The sequence below is a fragment of the Emydura macquarii genome, unplaced genomic scaffold (assembly GCF_026122565.2).
Source record: "Emydura macquarii macquarii isolate MOO-44397 ecotype Brisbane River unplaced genomic scaffold, CSIRO-AGI_Emac_v2 contig_1253, whole genome shotgun sequence".
NCBI classification, from domain to species: Eukaryota; Metazoa; Chordata; order Testudines; family Chelidae; genus Emydura; species Emydura macquarii.
In genome coordinates, this window is record NW_027131390.1 from 25,899,105 (window position 1) to 25,920,022 (window position 20,918).

Genomic DNA, 20,918 nt, shown 5'->3' on the forward strand with positions numbered 1-20,918 from the left:
TATTTATCCAGAGTGGAACAGTTTTAACAGGAGAGATTGAGGGCACCTCCTCCCGTGCTCAGAATATCTCATAGCCCAGTAGATAGGGTACTCTCCTGACATGTAGCATTTCCCTTCTCCCTCTCGGGCAGAGCAGGGAATTGAAGAGGGGGAAGGTCTCCCACACCCCAGGTAAATATCCTAACCATCGGGCTAAAAGTTCTGAGGAAGGTCCGCCTCCCCCCATGGCTTCCTGCAAGAAATCCCTTAAGCACCTGACTACAGGAGAGCTGAGAATCCTAAGAAGAGACAGGTAATTGCTTCCAGCCCAGACTTAGGGACTGAGCTCTCAGCTCTTACCCCTTTGGCATCTCCTATTGGCTAGCTGAGGTAGGGCATCACCTAGTATTTTGGCTTTTATGAGTCCCATTCTTAGGTGCCTATCTTCCTCCATTCATTTTATAGGAAACCTAACTCAGGCTTTCTGAATCTTATTGATTTTAAAGGTGTCTAAAAGTTAGGTGTGGCAACACAGATATGCCTAAATCCCTTTCTGCTGGGAAGGAGAGTGTGCACAGAAGTCAAGTCATTACAGCAGTTTTACCCCCATCTGAGTATTCATTAAGCTGGTTTCCTGGCTGTTTTGCATCATTGGTTCAGCCCAAAGTAGCCAGGTCAGACTGGAAGATCCAGTTTCTTATTTCTCTGATTCATTAATTTCCTCCAGAATATCTCCCCCTTTGAAATCGTATATGTCAGCAGTACGTAACTTCTTAGATACCTGAAACAACTTTTCTACTTTATTTCTTCCCAGAAGCTTGAAGTATATTTCCAGCTCTGTTGCTTCCCAGAAACATAAATTATTAAAGTTTCCTATTTCAATGGGAGAAGACACTGATATTAATTAGTCCAGTCACTTTCATAGCTTCTGCCATGTTTCAGGGTGGTGATGTACTTGGTTGATTGTTCAAAAATGTATCCCTGCTCTTGGTTATCTTTCACAGCTGAGGACATACATCTGATAAATGGATAACATTTATCCCACACCTGTTTTGTTTTTTTTTATTTCCCACACCTGTTTTTTGTCATAAGATGCCCTTCATTTTCCGGTTAGCTTCTTTACCTCAGCTGGAAAATTTTGTAGAAAAACCCAACTATTTTTTAGTGAATGAGCATGAATGAACATAATCTTTTAAGGTTGAAACTTAGCCATTTTCCAGGCGTACACCATATAAGATATTAGAAATGATTATCAAAACATGTTTACTCTCAAGAAGAAATGTTTTGCTAGTTGCATTGTGTGAACTTCACAGTTAGGTTATTTAGTCAAGCTATGAGATAGACTGTATTTTCTCACCCTAGAAATTCAAGTCCTTCATTACTTTCCTTAGCGGAGCAAAATTATGTCAGGGTCTCAGAAATGGGAAAGCACCACCTTTTTTATCCATTAAAAAAAAGAGAGAGAGAGAGGAAAAAAAAGCAGCTACAGTGTCGGTCTAAGTGCTCATTCTAGAGGCTACCCACCCTAGCGTTCTTAGTAAGAATAATTGATAAATTTAAATTGTGAAATAGACCTTTGGGGGTTGAAAAACTGCCAGGGGCTAAGAAAGGAGCAACTCTGCCATAGTTATCTCAGCAGAGAGCAGCTGGTAATCCATCATAGGATCAAAGACTTTGCTGGTGGTGCCATTAGGTTTACACAGATTTATGCTCAAGGCAGAAACAACAGGCAAAATCCATAAAGGCTCAAATAATGATCAAATAGTGCTCAAATGATCAAATAATGCTAAATCAGCCATGCTTTGGATAGGGTCCTTAGAACAGAGATACTGTGGGTTAGGTCTCAAAGGAATCTTGCTTATTCAGTGAAGTCCGTTCTAGTATAACCATTAAGTGCTCATTTTATTCCTGTGCTGGTTAGAAATATCTGTTACACAGAGGGAACAAAATAGTTTATTGTTCTCAGAAAGTTAAACAAGTATATTCAAAAGTGTCCCTGTTCTGCAAACTGAGGTCCAGAAACAGGCTCCTGACAATGTTTTCTGGGAGACTCCAAATTATGTCTTCAATCTGTTAGATTACAGTGAATACAGAATCTCGCTCATCATTTAGGATTTACATGAACAGACTCATGGTTTTTTGTTTTGTTTTTTGCAGGTGTTGTTTTCCTTCAGTGTCTAATAGTTTCAGGAAAACTATAACCACCTGGAAAAAAAAACCTGACTGCTATATACCTCTTATAAGGAAGATACCATGGAACCAATGAAGGGTGGTGATATGAGCTAACATCCAAAATTAATACTGAAAAGGCCAGCAGATTAGAAACTGAAATTTTATAGTTGTGGCAGGGAACTAAGATGGTTACCACTGTTCTGCGTTTTTACAGAGACAGGAAGAATGTACTGGGAAAAATTACTTTTTTAATGCTGTTTTAAATTTAAAAACACTGATTTACTTGTATTCCCACAATCTTGAAAACAAAGAATGATGCCTGTCAAGTCGTTACTAAAAAAATTAAGGAATTTTAAACAATCACAATGATGAATTAGGGGGGTGCAGTCTAATCAATAACCACTGTATATTTTTATTTTCCTGGTATCTTGGGTGGCCACTCTCACATTCCCAGAATACCAGACATTCCAGTACTTGGGGAAATGGCATGGCCATGCCCACCCCCACCAGCATGACTGTGCACACATGGTATATACAAGGTCACAGAGGATGCCATTTCGAAGAGCATGCCTATCTACCTTCACTAGCATGAACTCACTTGCATGGTGTGTGAGGTCACACCAGCAGGCATGGAGCAATGTGCTCTTTGACAAGGTGTCGCCCATCCTATACTGGACAAAACCACATCCGATTTTGTCTCCGGATTGAACAGGGGACAAACCATGAAAAAAAAGAGGACTGTGGTTTAAAACCAGATGAATGGCCTGCTTACCACACTATCTTACCATTATTCCCAGCTATAAAATGTGAAGAATGATACTAACCTCCTTTATAATGTACTTTATCAAAAATGCTGTATAAGAGCTAGGTCTTATTACTCTTTCCTTATACAAAATAGAGCCCCAGTCCTGCAAAGACATATGAACAGGCTTAACTTGTAAGTAGGAGCGGTCCCATTGAATTGAAAAAGGTATCTCCCTCAATCAACTACATCAAGTCCTTAAAGAGGGGACCCAGGTGCAGGCCAGCAGCTTCTGGAGAGAGAGGGCAGAGGTGCCTTGCCAGAGGTGGGTTTTTTTGCCTACTTGCCACTTGCCACCATCTGTTTTCAGATGAAACAGGTCTGTATGTTTTGTAAACAAATTAGACTACAAAAACACAAGGTCCTACCTCCTCACCCACTTCTGCTCCAGACACTGACCTGGAGGGCCCTGAATTCTGCTGGGCAACACAGCACCAAGAGGTAAAGCAGTACACAGCAGTTGTCCTCTGCTTGCTTTGGCTTTTTTGTGGCCAGACTGTGGAGGGACCACATTTTTGCTGAGCTGTTGCACGGGGGAGCAGCGAAACAAATTCTCTGGCGGGGCTGTGGAAACTGGCCCATCGGACCAAACCCTGTCTCCGTCCAGCAGGGGTCAGGGCTCAACCCAAGGTTTTGTGAACCCTGCTGTGCCGAGACTAACCGGCGTCTGGCCGCGGCGGTTTATGCTGGAGTAGGAGCGGCTCGGGCCAGCATCGCTGGGGCAGCGGGAGGGGGGCGCTCGGAGTAGGAGGAGCGGCACAGCATCACTGGGGGGGGGGGGGGGGGCGGCTTGTTAGCTCATTTAACGATACAGTGGGGGGATCTGGGGGGTAGCGTTGAGGCCTACCCCAAATTTGTCCCCGAGCCCAGCCGCCCAGCCCCGAGGAACGGCTCCGCCCAGCGCCCCACAAGCATCCCCAGCTCGGGGCCCGATGCGTGAAGGGGTCCCGCCCCGACAGGGGCCCTAGCTCCATGGCGCATTGGGGGCTCGGTCTGACCAGGAGGAAGACGAGGCACGAGGGACACTCAGGGACCAGGGAGGCTCAGATGAGCGGCCGGTGTCTCTAGCTCCGCCCCCTCATTCTCACACTGAGGGCGGAGGAGGGGCGTCGCCATGCCAGTCCCACAGGCCCCGCGAAGCAAGAGCACTGGTTTGGCCTCCTCTCTTGCCGTACGGACTCTGGTGGGCGGGGACGGGACGGGACGCTAAGATGGCGCCTGAGGTGAGTGTCCGTCCCCGCTCCGACTGCTGACGGGCGAGGGCAGCGGTTCTGCCGCCCCCGAGACACGCTACAGGGGCGGGCAGCGCGGGCGGGGACAGTCCGTGCTCCCTTCCCCAGCGTTGAGGCCTGGAGACGCTCCACCTGGCCCCTCCTGTTTGTCCTCAGTTCTCCCCTCAGGGCCTGGAGACGTGCGCTCCCCCCAGGGGTCCTGCTCCGCCGCCGCTTCCCCTCTGCGGCCGCTCCTGGCTTTGCAGCGGCCCGGACGCTCCTCCCTACGGTCAGGTGCTGCCGGGCCGGGGCCCCCGATCCACCGGGGTTTGCGGCTGGGAGAGTCTTCGCTTGCTCTTGCTCTTGCCCTTGCCCTGGCAGGTCTGCACGGCCCCGGCCTGGGATGTTCTCTGAGGCTGCAGCTGGGGCAGAGGAAGCACATGGTGGGCTAGTTCGTACCGCCCGCCTGGAGCCTGTGGCTGTGTCTATGTGGCCTTGGAGCACCAATGCCACCCAGCCTGGAGTCGGTGGGGCTCTGCACTGCACGGCACAGGCGGCATGATGATGTAGGTCTGGGTAGTCGTCGTAGTCACTTCACTTCATTGGCTCACGCTCTTATTGTGTCTCTGCCTTGGCCACTTGTAACTCCTGCCTTGTGGAGGCCAATGTTGTCGGGCTGACAGAAGTGCGGGTTCAGTGTTGGAGACTTGTGCTATTCATTCATACTTACCTGTGTATCTCTTAGGTGGTGCCAAAAATATCTGTTGGAGTCACTGCTTCACATTTTTTCTTGACTTCGTTAAACATGACTCTGCTTCAAGGCATCTTTATTTTTATGTCTCTAGATTAGAGTATTGAGTTTATAGCCATAGGGAAACACTGGCTTTCCCCTTATGGTCTGGTTAATAATGCATTTACTTCAGCATTTGTACACACAGCAATTTTAAATATTAGAGATTAAAATAATAATTGACGAAGTCATCTCAAATAACTCCATCACCACAAGAAAATAAAAATGAAACCCAATATACGTGTATTGCGTCATTTGACCAAAAGCCTGATTAACACTGGTTTCCACTGACCATTTATAGCTGTATTCCCTAAGAAAGCTTGTATACCTACTTTCAAATGGAAAAAAAATTAGTTTCTGATCCTACAAACATTTATGCATATGCTTAAATTAGTTTGTGAGATTTTGGGTGCTAAAATCAAGCCCCAGTTGGAGTGAACTGGGGGAAAAAAGACTGTCTTAAAAATGTTTATTTAAGGTCCAGTGTTTAATGGCTAGTCAGGTGTAAAAGCACTGCAAATGAAAGTCTAGATCCTGCAGTATATTGCGTGGGGATGGCCTGCTCTTCCCACATGGAGCTCCTTAGACTTTACTGTGTTTGCATGTGGGTGCAGCAGTCTGCTTCCATGATTGGGGCCTTATATTACATTTTTAGTACAATACATTTTTATTGAAGCTACATTTTCTAGGGTTCTCATGCTGCTTTTATTTGTTTAAATTAATATCCACAATACCTTAGTAAAATTGTTTAAAACCTTATGTGACTGATATACCAGATTAAGAGTCTTTTGACTGAGAACTTAATTTTTCACTTCTTTATTAATGCTTTGTCTCCTCGGGCCCCATGAATGAGTTCTTCATTCCATAGGCCCTTCTGAATTGGACCTAGCATCTAGCTGCCAAGGAGAGTGCAATATGGGTTCTCTAGGACCCCACCTGTGTGAAAAACATCATAAGGGGACAAAGGTAGAGTTACTCTACTCTCCTGGTCCCCTACCCACCCTGACAAACTGTGTTTGGTTCTGAAGGAGCCCAAAGAGCTTAATTAGGGTAATCACCCCACATGAATGGGTTCCTATCTTTACTTTTCATCTTCTCTCCATTCCCCATCTCCTCACCCCCATGAATTTCTCTCTTTTCCCACCCCCTCTCCAGTTTCCATCTTCTTCTGCCCCATCACCTCAGATTTCTTTCTACAGTCCTCCAAAATCAGATATGGTAGCAAGCAAGTTGGATTCTTTCCAAACTAATTAAATTGGCTTGTCTAGAGCCTATACTCTTCTATTGTCTATAGCTCAGCCCCAAAGGATTAATACTCCTTGAAAAATGCCCTACCAATTAAAACTTCCCCCATCACAGGTGGGTAAGGAACTGACTCTTGAATGTAAAGTTTGGAACTCTCAATCTACCACTACTATGCCAAAAAAAGTCCAAGGCAGTGAGGAAGACCTTAACGGTAATTTTTGATTAAGGAACAGAAAGACTTCTTCACTCTACAAATTCTCCCAAAAAAAATTCTACCCTCCTTTTTAAACATTCCAGTTTGTAGGCAAATCAGTTATTTCTCTCAAAAGTTAGAGGGTGATACAAAATAGGAGGTTATAACAAAGTCTAAACCTAACCTTTAAGTGGAGTTGAGGCTTTAGCTTCCATAATGAAATCACGAAGCATCATAACAGCCTGTGAAGTAGATAAAATATTGTAATGCCCTTTTTTTTTTTTTTAAATTGAGACATCACAGAGCTCAAGTGACATGACCAAGGTATCACAATAAGACAGTGGCATCTCTGGCTATAGGCCCAGGAGTCCTGATTTCTAAAAACTTAACTCAATCAGTAGATGCACATTCTAAATGGAGAGCAAGAATATAATCATAAGTTGATGCACTGTTGTATATAATCAATAATGCTGATGTTATTGCATCATAGATATTTAACAGAGTAATATTCCTGATACTCCATATTTTTTCTTTTACCAAATTACTTCGTTTGCTCCACGCTCAATGATAGATTATACGTTGCCTGTTATAACAGTCCCTTGTCACAAGCATACAAAAGATTCTCTTTTGAATTGCAAAGGTAAACTGAAAGTTGAAATAAATACTTTAAAACTGTAAAAATATCAAAGTGATTCTGAAAATTCTTAAAGGTTCAATACTCTCTTCTCTCCAAACACCTTCTATGATTTACTCACTTGGAAGAGAACAGGAATTGGAAGAGAACTTAGAAATACTATTTACTATTTTGGAATCTGCTCCTTGATACTTTTGACAGTCATGTTTTATTTAATGGATTATTAATTTTTAAAATTGAGAGAATTGAAAAGGAAAAAAAAATCCATCTAATTGAAAAAAAAACAAAAAACCCTACATTTGTCAGCCATGTTTCATATAAACTTATATAGCCTTTAAATGATGACTATTAATAAAACTTGAAGCAAGGTACACTTATTGGAGGCACAATGAGAGAAATTAACTTGCAATATGCAGTCAGTTACTTAAAATGGGAATGTAGTCTGATGTCTGATTGTAACTGAAGTACTTCGCTTCAATGGAGTTATTCCAGATTGACACCAGTAAAACTGTGATTTCCCCTCTCCAGGGTAGAGTTCCAGCTATTAGCTATCCATTCTTAATCTGCTCAGTAGCATTGGTTTCTGCTCTCAGGGCTGCTAGCCTTGCTTCCTGACAAAAATGAAGTGGTGTCTGATTAAAAAATGAAAAAAAACCTAGAGAATCAGTTTTATTAATAATTTTTACAGTCCTTTTCATCTTCACAGCATTTTGCAGACATTGACTGACTAAATTAATCCTCACAACATTCCGGCAGGATAGGTGAAACCAAAGCAGAGGTTAAGAGCTTGATCATGCAAGTTTCTGCCATTTTGCAGTTGGACCCAATGTGCCTTGTCCAAAGCTACATAAGAAATCATTCTTACATCCGGGTTGGGCACACTGAAGTTCCTGGCTCCCACTCATGTTCAAACAACTAGAGCATATCCTTTTTACTTACTTTGGAATTGGAGCACAGAGTACAGTGATGTATTAAGAAATTTCAAACTTTTTTGATAAAATGTTTAAGTAAATAAATGGACTATCAGCAAGTTTAAGATGTGTCCTTATGCCTAATTATGGAGCAAGTATAATCACACAATTTTACCAACAAGATTGTTTATTTCACACCATGGCCATTCCCACCTGTTATGCATGCCCTGTGCAGCTTGACATTTACTTAATTTAAATGAGCTGTACAGTACCATGGAATAACTACAGAATTTCACATAATGTATTTACTTTGCATACATAAAATTATACACAAGATTAATATTTTTAAGAACAGGCTATAAGTACAATAGAAATTGATTCCTTATAAATAGTTGAAGTAATGTTTAGAATATGCAATTATACATAAGGAAATGACATTAGAACATGCTATATTATAAGCAACAAAATGCTTTAAATACATAAAATATAGATAATAGATGTTAAATGCTGCACAATTTTAAATGACATAAAATATACCTAAAGGTCTCTACTAGGCTTCCATTCAGGTGTGCAAACAAATGCGTGCACACTTTTTCAGTACAAACATGAATCAGACTGTTGATCAGACAGTTCTTGTACCTGCTCACATGCAAGTGGTGTTTGCCCCTACAAAACCGTTAGAGCAAATGTGTGTACACATTTGTTTGCAGTTTTATTCTACTTGCACCCTTATTTTGCATATGCATACAAGTGGAGTCAATGTGATGAAAATCAGGTTTGTCATCTAAAATTCAGTTAAGATGCATTTTCTCAAAAAGGATCTGTACAGCTTGCCTCTGTGGATGGATAGTGTTGTCTCAATAGTATTTGGTGTATGAATATGAGTGAGGTTCAAAGTCTGTGTAGCAGTGCCCCACCGGGAACTCCTCTGCCCCTGCCTCCTCCTGGCTCAAAAACCACTCAGAGACCCTCCAGTTCAGCAATCACCGGTGCAGTTTATTTACAGCATGCAGTTCCACCATCTTCTTTTAATAACATGGCTTGGGTTAGAAGCCTCAGGGGCTTCTGCCACCAGGCAGGAAGAGCCTCTGCTCACCTTCCACCCTTTGGCTTTCCTTTCATGTCCTTCACCTGAGCCTATATATAGCCTCTAGCTAATTAGGGTGACAGTTGCTTCCTATTCAACAATCAGGTACAGGTGTCTCTAGCCAGCTCCAATTTACCTCACATAATCAGGGCTGATGTGACAGAGGGCTGGCTAAGGAGTTGCTGCTCAGCATCCTGTTACAGTCTGCTTATGTGACATCATATCCTATTACTGTATATACTGTTGTCTTCCATTTACTACCAAAATTCACTAAGTGTGGGCCTTGTTCATCTTGTAATAGAAACTTTTACAGTTTGTTGGTCATCTGCTAAAGCAAAGGTTACCAGTAAAAGTAACACAGGTTCCCCGTCAATAAGAGCATTTGAAGTGGAGGTCTGCTCTGTTAAATTTTGTTAAGTTGTCGTCACAGACTTGTAAAACATTATTCAATGTTAGTGCTTATGTAGGCTACAGCGTTGTGTTCAATCTTGCATTTGCTTCCCATTGTCAAAATATTAATATTGCAGCTAAACTGAATGGAAGTTTCCCAATAAAAACATCTGGTATAGTTAAATGCCTATGTGACTGATTGACTGACTACTTAGTGGTGCTTTATAGCAGGATCCACATTACATTATAAGAATGGCCATACTGGGTCAGATCAGTGGTCCATTAGCGGCGCCCAATATCCTGTCTTCCTGGAGTGGCCAGTCACAGATGTTTCAAAGGGAATGAATACAACAGGGCAATTATCACTTGATCCATCCCTTGTTGTCCAGTCCCAGCTTCTGGTAATCAGAGGTTTAGGGACACCCAGAGCATGGGATTGTATCTTTGGCTGTCTTGGATAATAGCCATTGATGAACCTATCCTCCATAACTTTGGACCATCAGTGCTCCAAGGTTTGAGAATCCAGTTACGTAAGTACAATGGTTCAGGAATGAAAAGATTCATTATAAAGGAAAACATTTGCTTTGAATTTGCCTTTTATTTGTCAAAGATCTGTATAAGAATGACAAAAATGGAAAAGTTATCAGTAGACAATGTGCCTTTGATTTTATATTTCCAATGCACTTTCTGATTTTGCAGTTAGTAGTAGTTAAATATCTAAAGGCTGTCATTTTCACTTGCAATTCATTTCAGATGCAGAATTGGAGTCTCTGTATATAAAAATCTATGGGCCAAATTCTGCCTGCCTCTCTGTGTGTGCGCAGAGTGCATCTTTCATGAAAGTCAGAGGGTGTTATGTGATTGTGTGTAAAGGCAGAATTTGGCCCCGGAATCTGTTTTCTTTATTTCAAAAACATGTTAGTGTACAGGATGGATTGATTTTAAATTAACCAGCAGGAAACCTTGATTTAAGTCACTGATTTTAGTCTTGTTTAGCAGTTGTACATTTTTGTGGTTTTCCTAAAGAAAGTCTGATTCATAACCATTAAAACACATTGCTTTGCAGCTAAATAGAGATTTTACATAGAATTTGTGCTGCTTTTTGCTGACCAAGAGGTTACACTATGCGTATACATATTTATTTAAGCAATTATATTTCTTACATTTATTCAGACTCTTAATTTTCACATTTTTATAATGTTTGAAAATGGTGAAGGATGCATTTATTTACTAAATTAATAATATTTTTACTAGCGATTTGTGTCAAGCTCTATTTGGATGGAAATTCAAATAAAATGGACAAAAACAGCATTTTAAAATGTTTATTATTTATTAAACCACTCTTGGATACATTAAAAATTATCAAAGCATCTTTTGAATTTAAAACTAATGGTTTTATTAAACAAAGGAAGTATTATCTCTTGTTGAACTAAACTGTTTTTGGTCACCAGGTCCTTCAGGATTTTAGAACTAGCAGATTTCATCCTCTCACACCTTTGTTTTTATTCATAATTAGAAAATAACCTTTTTTGCTTTTTTTCAACTTCCGTTAGTTTCTTAACTTTGAATTTGTCATTGAACTCAATTAGCTGAATAAATTGAATGAAGAAAATATTCTCTTTGCCCCTGCAGAAGAGGCTACTGCTGTCAAAAGCTGGTTTAGCACTCCAACAAATTCTGGGTTCCAGGTGCTCTACCAGGGACTTCTGCCAGATCAGTGGTTTGGCTTCTTTATAACTTGGCAGCAAATGGCCCGCTTAATATTTTTTTGTTTTATTGGTTTTATTACAGTATAGTAAGTTTAGATCTTAAAACAGGTTGTCATAATTTCACATTTAATTTTAAATAGGTTTCTTTTTTAAAAGGAAACTTGTATTTAATAAAATCTGATTTAAAATAAAAAAAAAATCCAATTTTATTTTTTTAAAATAATTGATTTTTATCCATCCTGTTCATGTATTTTTTAAGAGTTTGTCACCATAGTATTTAGGTATTTCATATCTCCAGCTTACATGTGCCCATATATTTTGTTTATGTAAGGTGTTTGTGGAGCAGGTTGAATGCATTGACTGCAGACACTTTCAGCACCTGTCAGTTTTCTGTGCTAACCAGACGGCCTTGAGTAAAATGGGGTGTGCAAGGACTACTTAAATACATGGCAAATAAGCTACAGAACTGTCTAGTTTGTTTGTGCTCTTGTTTCTACCACTCCCAATTCCTGTAAAATTTACTTTCTTCCACACATACATTCTGAATAGACATGCCTTCAAAAAACACAACTGCTGTTGGTAAAATAATAATAAATTGGGTTATTTGTTTTATTGTATTGTAGTTATTAAAATAACCAGAGAGACCTCATGTGGGTGTGAAATAACATCTTCACTCTGTTGTTCCTGTGAGATACTTTCAAAAGCATAAGGAGTTCTGAAGTGTTAGATTTTTTTGTCCAGTATGGCCACTACTCTGCAATTGATCAGATTGTGGAATCCCTGTTGAAAGTAACAAGATATCTGCACAGATTTTGAATGTAGAGTATGTTTGTTATAGAAAACTAAGTGGTCATGGAAGACATCTTTTGATATCAAAGTTATTCCTACTACAGCTTTAAGTAGAGTCCACCTATGTGAAAATACGACCCATGCGGCAGTTGCTAAAATTAGACCTATCTTGATCTGATTTTTAAGTACTGGTGTTGTGTGAGAGAGCTGCTGAAGGCAACTTTTATCAAATACAGACACTTTTTTTTTTTTTTGAAAGTTACTTTCCAGAGTTCAGTGTATAACCTGCTTATTTGAGTCTTTTACCTTTTCTCACTTGAGATTTATCCCCACCTGCTGTGTAGGTTTCCTTAGCTTTACACCACATTTTTGGGGAAAATACCAAGGTTGCAGAGTTTTAATGAGAATAACACACTTTCATTATAGTCACAAATGTGTAACATAAATTAAAGCATAATGGAACCCTAAATCTTCGAGTAGCAAGGCTCTGAATGCTTTGTAGTGCTGTAACTGTTTAATTTTCATACTTTTTGCAAATCTGTATTTTTGATCTCTGATATCATTCCAACACTTTGAAGTAGATTGTTTGAAATGCAGAGACTTAAAGCCAAAATTATGTAGGTATATTTTGACAGCTTTATTATTATACTTTGATTTGTTTTACTCCAGTTCTGTTATAATAGAAATTATGCTTTTAACAATTTTTCCCCCTGGAATATTTGCTAAGTCAGAATTTTTCCACTTAAGCAAAATATCTGCTATTCATGGTTCTGTGACCAAAAATAATGCCAAGACTGTTAGTCTCCGCCAGTGGTTCTCAACCTGTGGCCCAATCAGCACAGCTGCCACCCATGTGACATCCTTAGGGCTATCCAGGTAGTATATATATTGTGTGGATGCAGCCCACATAGAGAGATGCATATGTGGCCCACAATGGTAAATAGGTTGGGAACCATTGGTCTTTGCTGTTTTATAAAAATGGTTTAGTCCTTTGGAGTGAGATGACTGATCGCTTTTTATCCATATAAGAGATACATTAGAGCCCCATGTTTTTTGCAAATGCAAAATAACACAAAAAGAAATAAAAACAGCCTATAAAACGGAATAACTTACCCTGCAACAGCAGCTCCTGCCTGTGGAGATGGGCCCACTCTCGCATTCCAGGCGTTGTGATGTGGTGCACAGGGTCACAGTGCCACTGACTCAAATGTGGCCCATCTGCCTCTCACCTCCTGGTCATGAAGGAGGGGTGACCAAGTCAAATTTGAGCAGCGCTATGCATCAGGTTGCAATGCCTGGAGTAGGAGGCTGGGCCTACCCCCATGGGACAGGAGCCGTTGCTGCAGGGTGAGTACAGGCAGGCTCACTCTGCAAACCTCCCCTACCCCCCTGGAGACAGGACCCAACCACCTCTTCCCATGGCTTCCCCCCACTACCCTGGGGTATACATTCCTGGAGGGAGGATTCATTCCCCTTCCCCAGGGCTACCCCCCAGGAGTAGGACCTGATCCCCCCGACCCATCCCCCTTTCCAGGGCCTCCCACAGGCTCCCACCCCCAGGGACAGGACCCACCTCTGCCTACAGGCCTCTCACAATAAAAAAAATTAAAATAATTTCACGCAGGTCAAGAATGTGTGATGTACTACACAGTCTTGAGGTCTCCCTTTGCCAACTTGCTCTGTGGCATTGTAGAGAAACACTTTCTGATTGTTATCCATGACCCAACTTTCAGTCCTGAATGCCAAAGTCACTGAGAAACTCAGGAACCAAAAACCCTGGCTCTGAATACCCTACAATTCTAATGATTTGGATCCATACTCACCCTGGATTCATCTCTGCAAAATAGTGTTTGAATTCAGTCATTTTAACAGTTCCTAAAGCAACATTTTATAAAAGTTTTTTATTGTGAGCACTACCTGGTACTGCTTTTCATTTACCACCTGATTTCGTGTCCATTGAAGCCAGTGGGAAGATTTCCATTGACTTTATTTGGGGTTGGATCAGGTCTTTAGTAAAAATAAAAAAGAGATCACACAAAAATGCATTGCAAATATTAAGTAACTGAATTCTTATTCTAGAATTTCATGCTGTTCCATGTCAAGGGATATTTTTCAACATAAAAAGTTGTTTAAAAATGCATTTCTTGAAAGTTCCTGTGATTAGTGCTTTGAAATAGAACAAGATATTCTGGCATAAAATTAGACACACACACTTCTCTTCTTTTCTGAAGTCATTCTCCTGATTAGCATGAAATTCCAGTTTGATTTTTATGGCCTTGAGCTTGTGTACAGAAGTTTCCTTTTGTGCTGCTTTTAGCAAGTCCGCAAGAGCTGAAGAGACTACATGATCATGCTTTTCTTTCTCTCTCTAATATCTTTTTATAGAAAATTTAAAATTCTTAAGAAACCAGAAAAATTTTGACTTTACCTATGTAATATGAAAGTTCTAGGGCTCATATGCATATCTTACGCTTTTCATCTTAATTGTGTTTTTCTTTGTTTAAATGAACAATGCTTTGAAATTATAAATTTTATTTTACTATGTTTGACCTAATTATTTATTAGGCTCAGGAGGAGGACAAACTAACCAGTGGACATGGTAAAGTCTCATAAATGTAGCACAAGTATGATGCTGCTTTTCTTGCCTTTGTTATTTTAATAAGAATAATTGAATCAAATAATTATTGGACAGTAAAGTGATGATCAGTAGCATTTTGTTAGTCATTATACAGTTGTCTTTAAAAGCATCTAAAGTGAAGCAGTTAATGCCATTCAAGAATTGGACTATTTTCACCATTCACAATATAGCAGAAGTAATTCTGATAAATAAAAAATTACTGACAAATTAGTAGTAGGGCCATCCCAATGCATTGGACTGCACATTTCAGACTCTAGATCTCTTCCAAAGTGAATGCTCTTGTACTTTTGTTGTATCAAAAAGGTTTCTAGTGTTTTTGTGTGTGAGAAGTGGATTTTAAAAGGTACTTTCTTAAGCTGATTTTTAATTTAAAATAACTTGATATGCTTAGTCTGTTAGGTCAATCAGACAGATGACAGTATTACTGAAATTACCTCTGGATTTTAGTGAGGAGGAGAAAATGTAATTTCTAATTAACAAATAAAGGGGTTTTTTTAATCTCGGTCTTTCTCCCAGATGGCAAGGCTCGCAGCTATCCCTGCTGGTCTGGCATTTGCGTCTATTAATGTATATGCTGCAACACAGGAAGAATCAAAAGCCCAGTCACTAAAGCCAAATCAGGTAAGATTGTTGCTATTGTCTCATGCATTTTTTTAAGGATAACTGGAAGTATACAAATACCAGTGAAGCTTTACTGTAAACTATATTATACAGAAAACAAAGAGTAATATTTAGATATGTTTTGGAATGCTGTAGCACTGTTTTATATGCTGCTACAAATGGTCAAAATATAGACAATTACAAGATAATAGTTTTAACGTTTAATATAATAATTAATAATTGAAATTTTTATGGATCTAGGTCAAGGAGGAGGAAATACAGTTGTCACAGATCTTAGCAGGTGACCCCTCCTGGCCACTCACTAGGACTGCTGTGAGGGGAATCCGAGCTTTTGTGTCCTTGGGTCCCCAAGTTGTGTTAAGCCCCTGAATGGAGCCTGAACAGAGTCCAGGCACTGCCCCAATCTTTGGAACCTTAGTGGCATTCTCAGAGCACAGAGCTTTTATCTGGCACCCCTTCAGAGAGCTGGAATCCGTTGTCCATCTGCCTGGCCCTTTGGAGCAATAGCGGTTCATCTAAATTCCCTTGTACTTAAACACACCCTCTCCCAAAACTCCACCCAAAATATGTGAAGCTTCTGGTTTATGCTTATGTCAGGCCTTGTTTACACTAGAAAAATAAGTCAATCTAACAGGTCAACTTATAGCCACCAATTAATGTGGTGGTTGATGTCCACACTACTCTCCTTGGGTCAATGGAGTGCATCCTCACCAGGAACACTGTCACCGACTTAGGAGGAGCCGTGTGGGGAGCTGAAAGATTGGGCTCTGGGCTGCCCTTCCTCTCTTACCCCCCATTCCCCACTCAGAGCCAGCCCTGGGCTGCTCCCTTCCCCATTCCAAGCTGGGGAAAGCCGCCCGAGGCTTCTCGCCGCTGACGAGTGGGGTCCAGCTGCCCAGGATTCTTGGCCTTCCCCCAATCCCGAACTGGCAGCCTTGTCAATTTCTCTCCTTACCTTCTCCCCTCCCAGAACCCCTTCTCTGTTCCTACTCTCTCTGGGAACCAGGCAGCCATGTCAATTTCAGGGCTTAGTCCTGAAATTGACAAGGCTGCCCTGGGTCCCCTGGAGAAGCACCCTGGTTTCTTTCTGGGAAACCAGGCTTCTGGGCTTCTCAGCCCCCTCCCAGCCAGGAGCAGAGACCAGCTGCTCAGCTCTCAGGGAGGCTTTCTTGTCAATTTTACTGACAAGAAATTGACAAGAATGACAGCCCCACAGCTGATGTAAGGGATGCAGTGTCTATATTGACACTGCATTGCCCTAACTAAGCTAACACAAGACCTACACCGCTCGTTGAAGTGGTTTTATTTTGTCAAAAAAATGGCAGTTTTGTTGGCAGGGGGCGTGATTGCAATGTGTACACCAGTACTGCTTTGTTGAAAAAAGCTGACTTTGGTTGACAAAAAAGTCTAGTGTAGACCAGGCCTCAGGGTGATGCAACAGCTGCAAAGTAGTTAATGCACACTTGCACACTTTGCACAGAGTCTAGCAGATTTGCTCTTTTACTTAATCATATAAAACATAGGCAAGTACAGCTCCTGCAGAACAATAAACATCTTAACCTGCAGTGTCCCTCACATTCTAGCAGAGCCTTCCCTTAAGGGTTCTTGAGGATTGTTGATGTTCAGAAAGGCAGGCAGGCAGGCAGGCAGGCAAAGTGTCTCCTGCCTCACAGAGACTGTTACGTGGTGGGTGGCCTCTCCCTCATGGAGTCGCTTACTCAGCTTCTGTGACCTTGCTGTTTCCTACCTCCCCGCTTCCTCTTCTCATGTGGCTCGCTATTTAATCCGCCTTGGCTGCCTTTGTTCTGTCCTTTTGGGTAACTTCTCACTGCTGCTACCTCCCCCTTCCTCTTCAGAGGAGTCCGTTAAACTTGATTTCCAAAAATACAGTTGTTTTTCTCTATAATCTTCGTGTGCTTGAAGTACTGTCATTAACCTCAAGTATATTCCACTGTCCCTGTCTGGTGTGTACCTGATACAGGACTTGTCAGCAGTGGTGGATCTGTATACATGTAGACCCCTATTTTTTCATAATACAAACTTCACAATGTCAACCAAAAGTCATAAGTTGCACAGACATAGCCTCAATTCATCACAACAGTATTTACTGAAACTTGATGTTACTATTGCTCTAAGGTTCAATATTAAGTAATATCACACATTTAGATATATTTGTATTAATATTAAAAAAACTGGTTTTCCAATTCTTGCCCTCATTTTATTTTCTAGTGTAGAAGGTGTGCGTGTGTGACTATATCATACTCAATAATAATGCTACTAATTAAAACTTATATAATGCTTCTCATCTCCAAGAACTTTATAAGTATTAATTAACCTGCACCGCAGTTTTGTAACATAAGTTTATAGATATAACATGATATGGAGGCTTTATTTTCTTATGGGTAGAAAGGATTTACTGTTTTCTTTAAAGTTGTTCTAAAATTTAGTATTTGCATCTAATGATTTTCATATGTTTCTGAAACTAGCCTCTAAAGTAGACTCTTTTTCTGTTCAGCTTCCCATTTATTCTGTGCCGCCTCTGAAATCTAGATATGTTGAAGACGACCCTGGTCATTTGCAGGTGGGGTTTTCTACATTAAGAAAGACAACTAGTCATTATGTTGGGTGGTGCAAGGTAAGAAATATAGTTTGATTAATTATTGACAGCAAAATGTCCTGGAATTCCTGACTGAACACTTGAGTATAACATTAAAGTACAGCATATTCCATCCCATTTGTTGGGCATGTCATTCAATGAGAATTGCCATGGTATGTAGGGGACAATGTGAATGATGTTCCTGGTCTGAGTTTAGCAAGAAGCCAAGGAAGGTATGCAGAGAATGATAAGATCTATTCAGTCTCCCTGCAGTCAAAACCAACAGCATTGAGACCGAAAGGTCCCTTTCTGTCTACCCTTGGATTTCACAATTATGACAGTATTCAGAATAACTACTTGGTTAAAACAAAAGTGGAATATGTTAATGTATTGTTTTTTCCAATGTTATTACATTTTAATTTTTGTCTCTTTAATCTAAATGACTTTTAAAAACAAAGCATTATATCCTACTCTCACTGAATAGGCATATTCACTGAGGCATAAGTCTTTGTAGGAATAGGGTCCAATTTTGAATTGAGATTATAATTTTACTTTTCCCCAGCTAAATTGGTTGAAATGAATTTGATGGAAAATTTGAATGCTGTGGAATAGTAAGTTCTAAGACTTACCATGGTTTGCTTGATTAAATAATTGAAATAGCCATATTTTATACTATGAATACAGTCGTTAATAGTAGTACTAACTCCTTAGACCACATGGTCAATTCCATATTTTTAAAAGTTCACATCTCAAACTACAGATGACAATTTAAAAAAAAAATTAAAGTAATATCAATTACTTCAGCTTTGCAGATTTAATTAAATTGACTATAGCACCATAAAGTAAAGGGAATAAAAACATTTCTTTAGTTCTTTTCATTAGAATAAAGTCTGTTTTACAGTTTAGGAAGCTAATAATTCAGTTTTCTAATTGGATCCAAGGAGCTGTATTTAATACCAGTGTTCTTTCAGCTGTCATTGTTACTACAGTTATGCCATATGATTTCTTATGATGTCTAGCTTGGAGCTCTTGAAATTTACAATTATTTTAAAATTTATTTTTCCTCCATTAACCTCATGACCTCACTATCTACTATATCTTTGGTATGGTCCTCATCAAACTAAGCTCTATTTTTTGCAAGTTCATACACTTTATGTAGAAGGTTGTCTTGGCTTTTTTTTTTTCCATGTACAATACCTCCTCATGCTAAGTATAAGTGCAATGTTAGCTAACAAGGAAAAAAAGATGAAGAAAGGAAGGAAATTCAATGGTGCGGAAACTATCTGGATGAGCTGAATGATCAGTGGGTTGGTATAAGGTCCTGAAGATACAGTATAATAAGTCTGTGGGACACACTTGAGGGGGTTGCTCAGTGTTAGCTAAAATTTCATGTCAAGATTTGCCAGTCTACATAATATGGAGTTTTAGCTTTAAATTTCCTAAATAGTTTTATCTTTGTACAGCATCACAGGAGGACTGCAATTATAGCTGAGTGCCCAGCTTTTCCCACAGTCACTTTTTGTTTATGTGGCGTAGGGATGTTGCTGTGTCTTGTTCTTTTCTATATGTTAATGTCTTTTGTAAGTCTCTTCAAGGGACACTGACTTAAGAATCATACTCTGGCTATGCCTTAGGTATGCCTGACCAACCTGATTGCCTTCTATGAGATGACTGGCTCTGTGAATGTGGGGAAAGCGGTGGACGTGAAATACATTGACTTGAGCAAAGTTTTTGATACAGTCTCCCACAGTATGCTTATCAGCAAGTTAAAGTAGTATAGGTTGGATGAATGGACTATAAGGTGGATAGAAAGCTGGCTAGATCATTGGGCTCAACAGGTAGTGATCGACAGCTCGATGTCTAGTTGACTGCCGATATCAAGCAGAGTGCCCCAGGGGTCGGTCCTGGGGCAGTTTTGTTCAACATCATCTTTAATGATCTGGATGATGGGATGGATTGCATCCTTAGCAAGTTCGTGGATGACACTAAGCTGCGGGGAGTGGTAGATACACTGGAAGGTAGGGATAGGATTCAGAGTGACCTAGACAAATTGGAGGATTGAGCCAAAAGAAAATCTGATGAGATTCAACAAGGACAAGTGCAGAGTCCTGCAGTTAGGATGGAAGAATCCCATGCACTGCTACCGGCTGGGCCGGCTGGCTAAGCAGTAGTTTTGCAGAAAAGGATGGCGGGTAACAGTGGACAAGAAGCTGGATCTGAGTCAACAGTGTGCCCTTGTTGCCAAGAAGGCTAACAGCATATTGGGCTGCATTAGTAGGAGCATTGCCAGCAGATGGAGGGAAGTGATTATTCCCCTTTATTCAGCACTGGTAAGGCCACATCTGGAGTACTGTGTCCAGTTTTGGGCCCCACACGACAGAATGTGGATAAATTGAGAGAGTCCAGCAGAGGGCAATTAAAATGATTAGGGGGCTGGGGGCTGACTAGGGGGCTGACTTATGAGGAGAGGCTGAGGGAAATGGGCTTATTTAGTCTGCAGAAGAAAAGAGTGAAGGGGAATTTGATTGGAGCCTTCAACTACCTAAAGGGGGCTTCCAAAGAGGATGGAGCTAGGCTGTTCTCAGTAGTGGCAGATGACAGAAAAGGGAGCAGTGGTCTCAAGTTGCAATGGGGGAGATCTAGGTTGGATATTAGGAAAAACCTTTTTTCACTAGGAAGGTGGTGAAGCACTGGTTAGGTTATCTAGGGAGGTGGTGAAATCTCCATCCTTAGAGATTTTTAAGGCCTGGCTTGACAAAGCCCTGGCTGGGATGATTTAGTTGGGGTTGGTCCTTGCTTTGAGCAGGGGGTTGTACTAGATGACCTCCTGAGGTCCCTTCCAATTCTATGATTCATTTTTTTTGGCTGCTATTTTTATAAATAACACCTCAGTTTATAACAACTGAGAGTTAGCAACCATGTATCTCTCTTGTTTGTTTACTTTATGAATTTGACAGAATTTTGTATATCGCCACTTCACAATTTCCCCTTGTATAGTCATTCTATTTTCCTTTTTGTTTGTGTGGACCTTGTGTGGAGGGAAGAGAAAATATTTACAAACAGGAAAACATGATTGTAAAATACAAAAACTGGGTTATGTTATGGGTAAGTGTAGTACATGAAAATATTTTAAACACTTTCTTTAATTGAC

General features: G+C 40.5%; 1 protein-coding gene across 2 annotated transcripts in view; it reads left to right on the forward strand.

Annotated features, from left to right (window-relative positions):
• Positions 1–4,067: 4,067 nt before the first annotated feature.
• APOOL (apolipoprotein O like) overlaps positions 4,068–20,918 on the forward strand; it is a 35,299-nt gene continuing 18,448 nt past the window's right edge. For both annotated transcript variants that reach the window (XM_067548373.1, XM_067548375.1), the window contains exons 1-3: positions 4,068–4,176; positions 15,067–15,171; positions 17,687–17,806. In XM_067548373.1, coding sequence (XP_067404474.1) covers positions 4,165–4,176; positions 15,067–15,171; positions 17,687–17,806 — 237 coding nt within the window. In that variant the 5' untranslated portion in view covers positions 4,068–4,164. The remainder of the gene's footprint in view (positions 4,177–15,066; positions 15,172–17,686; positions 17,807–20,918) is intronic.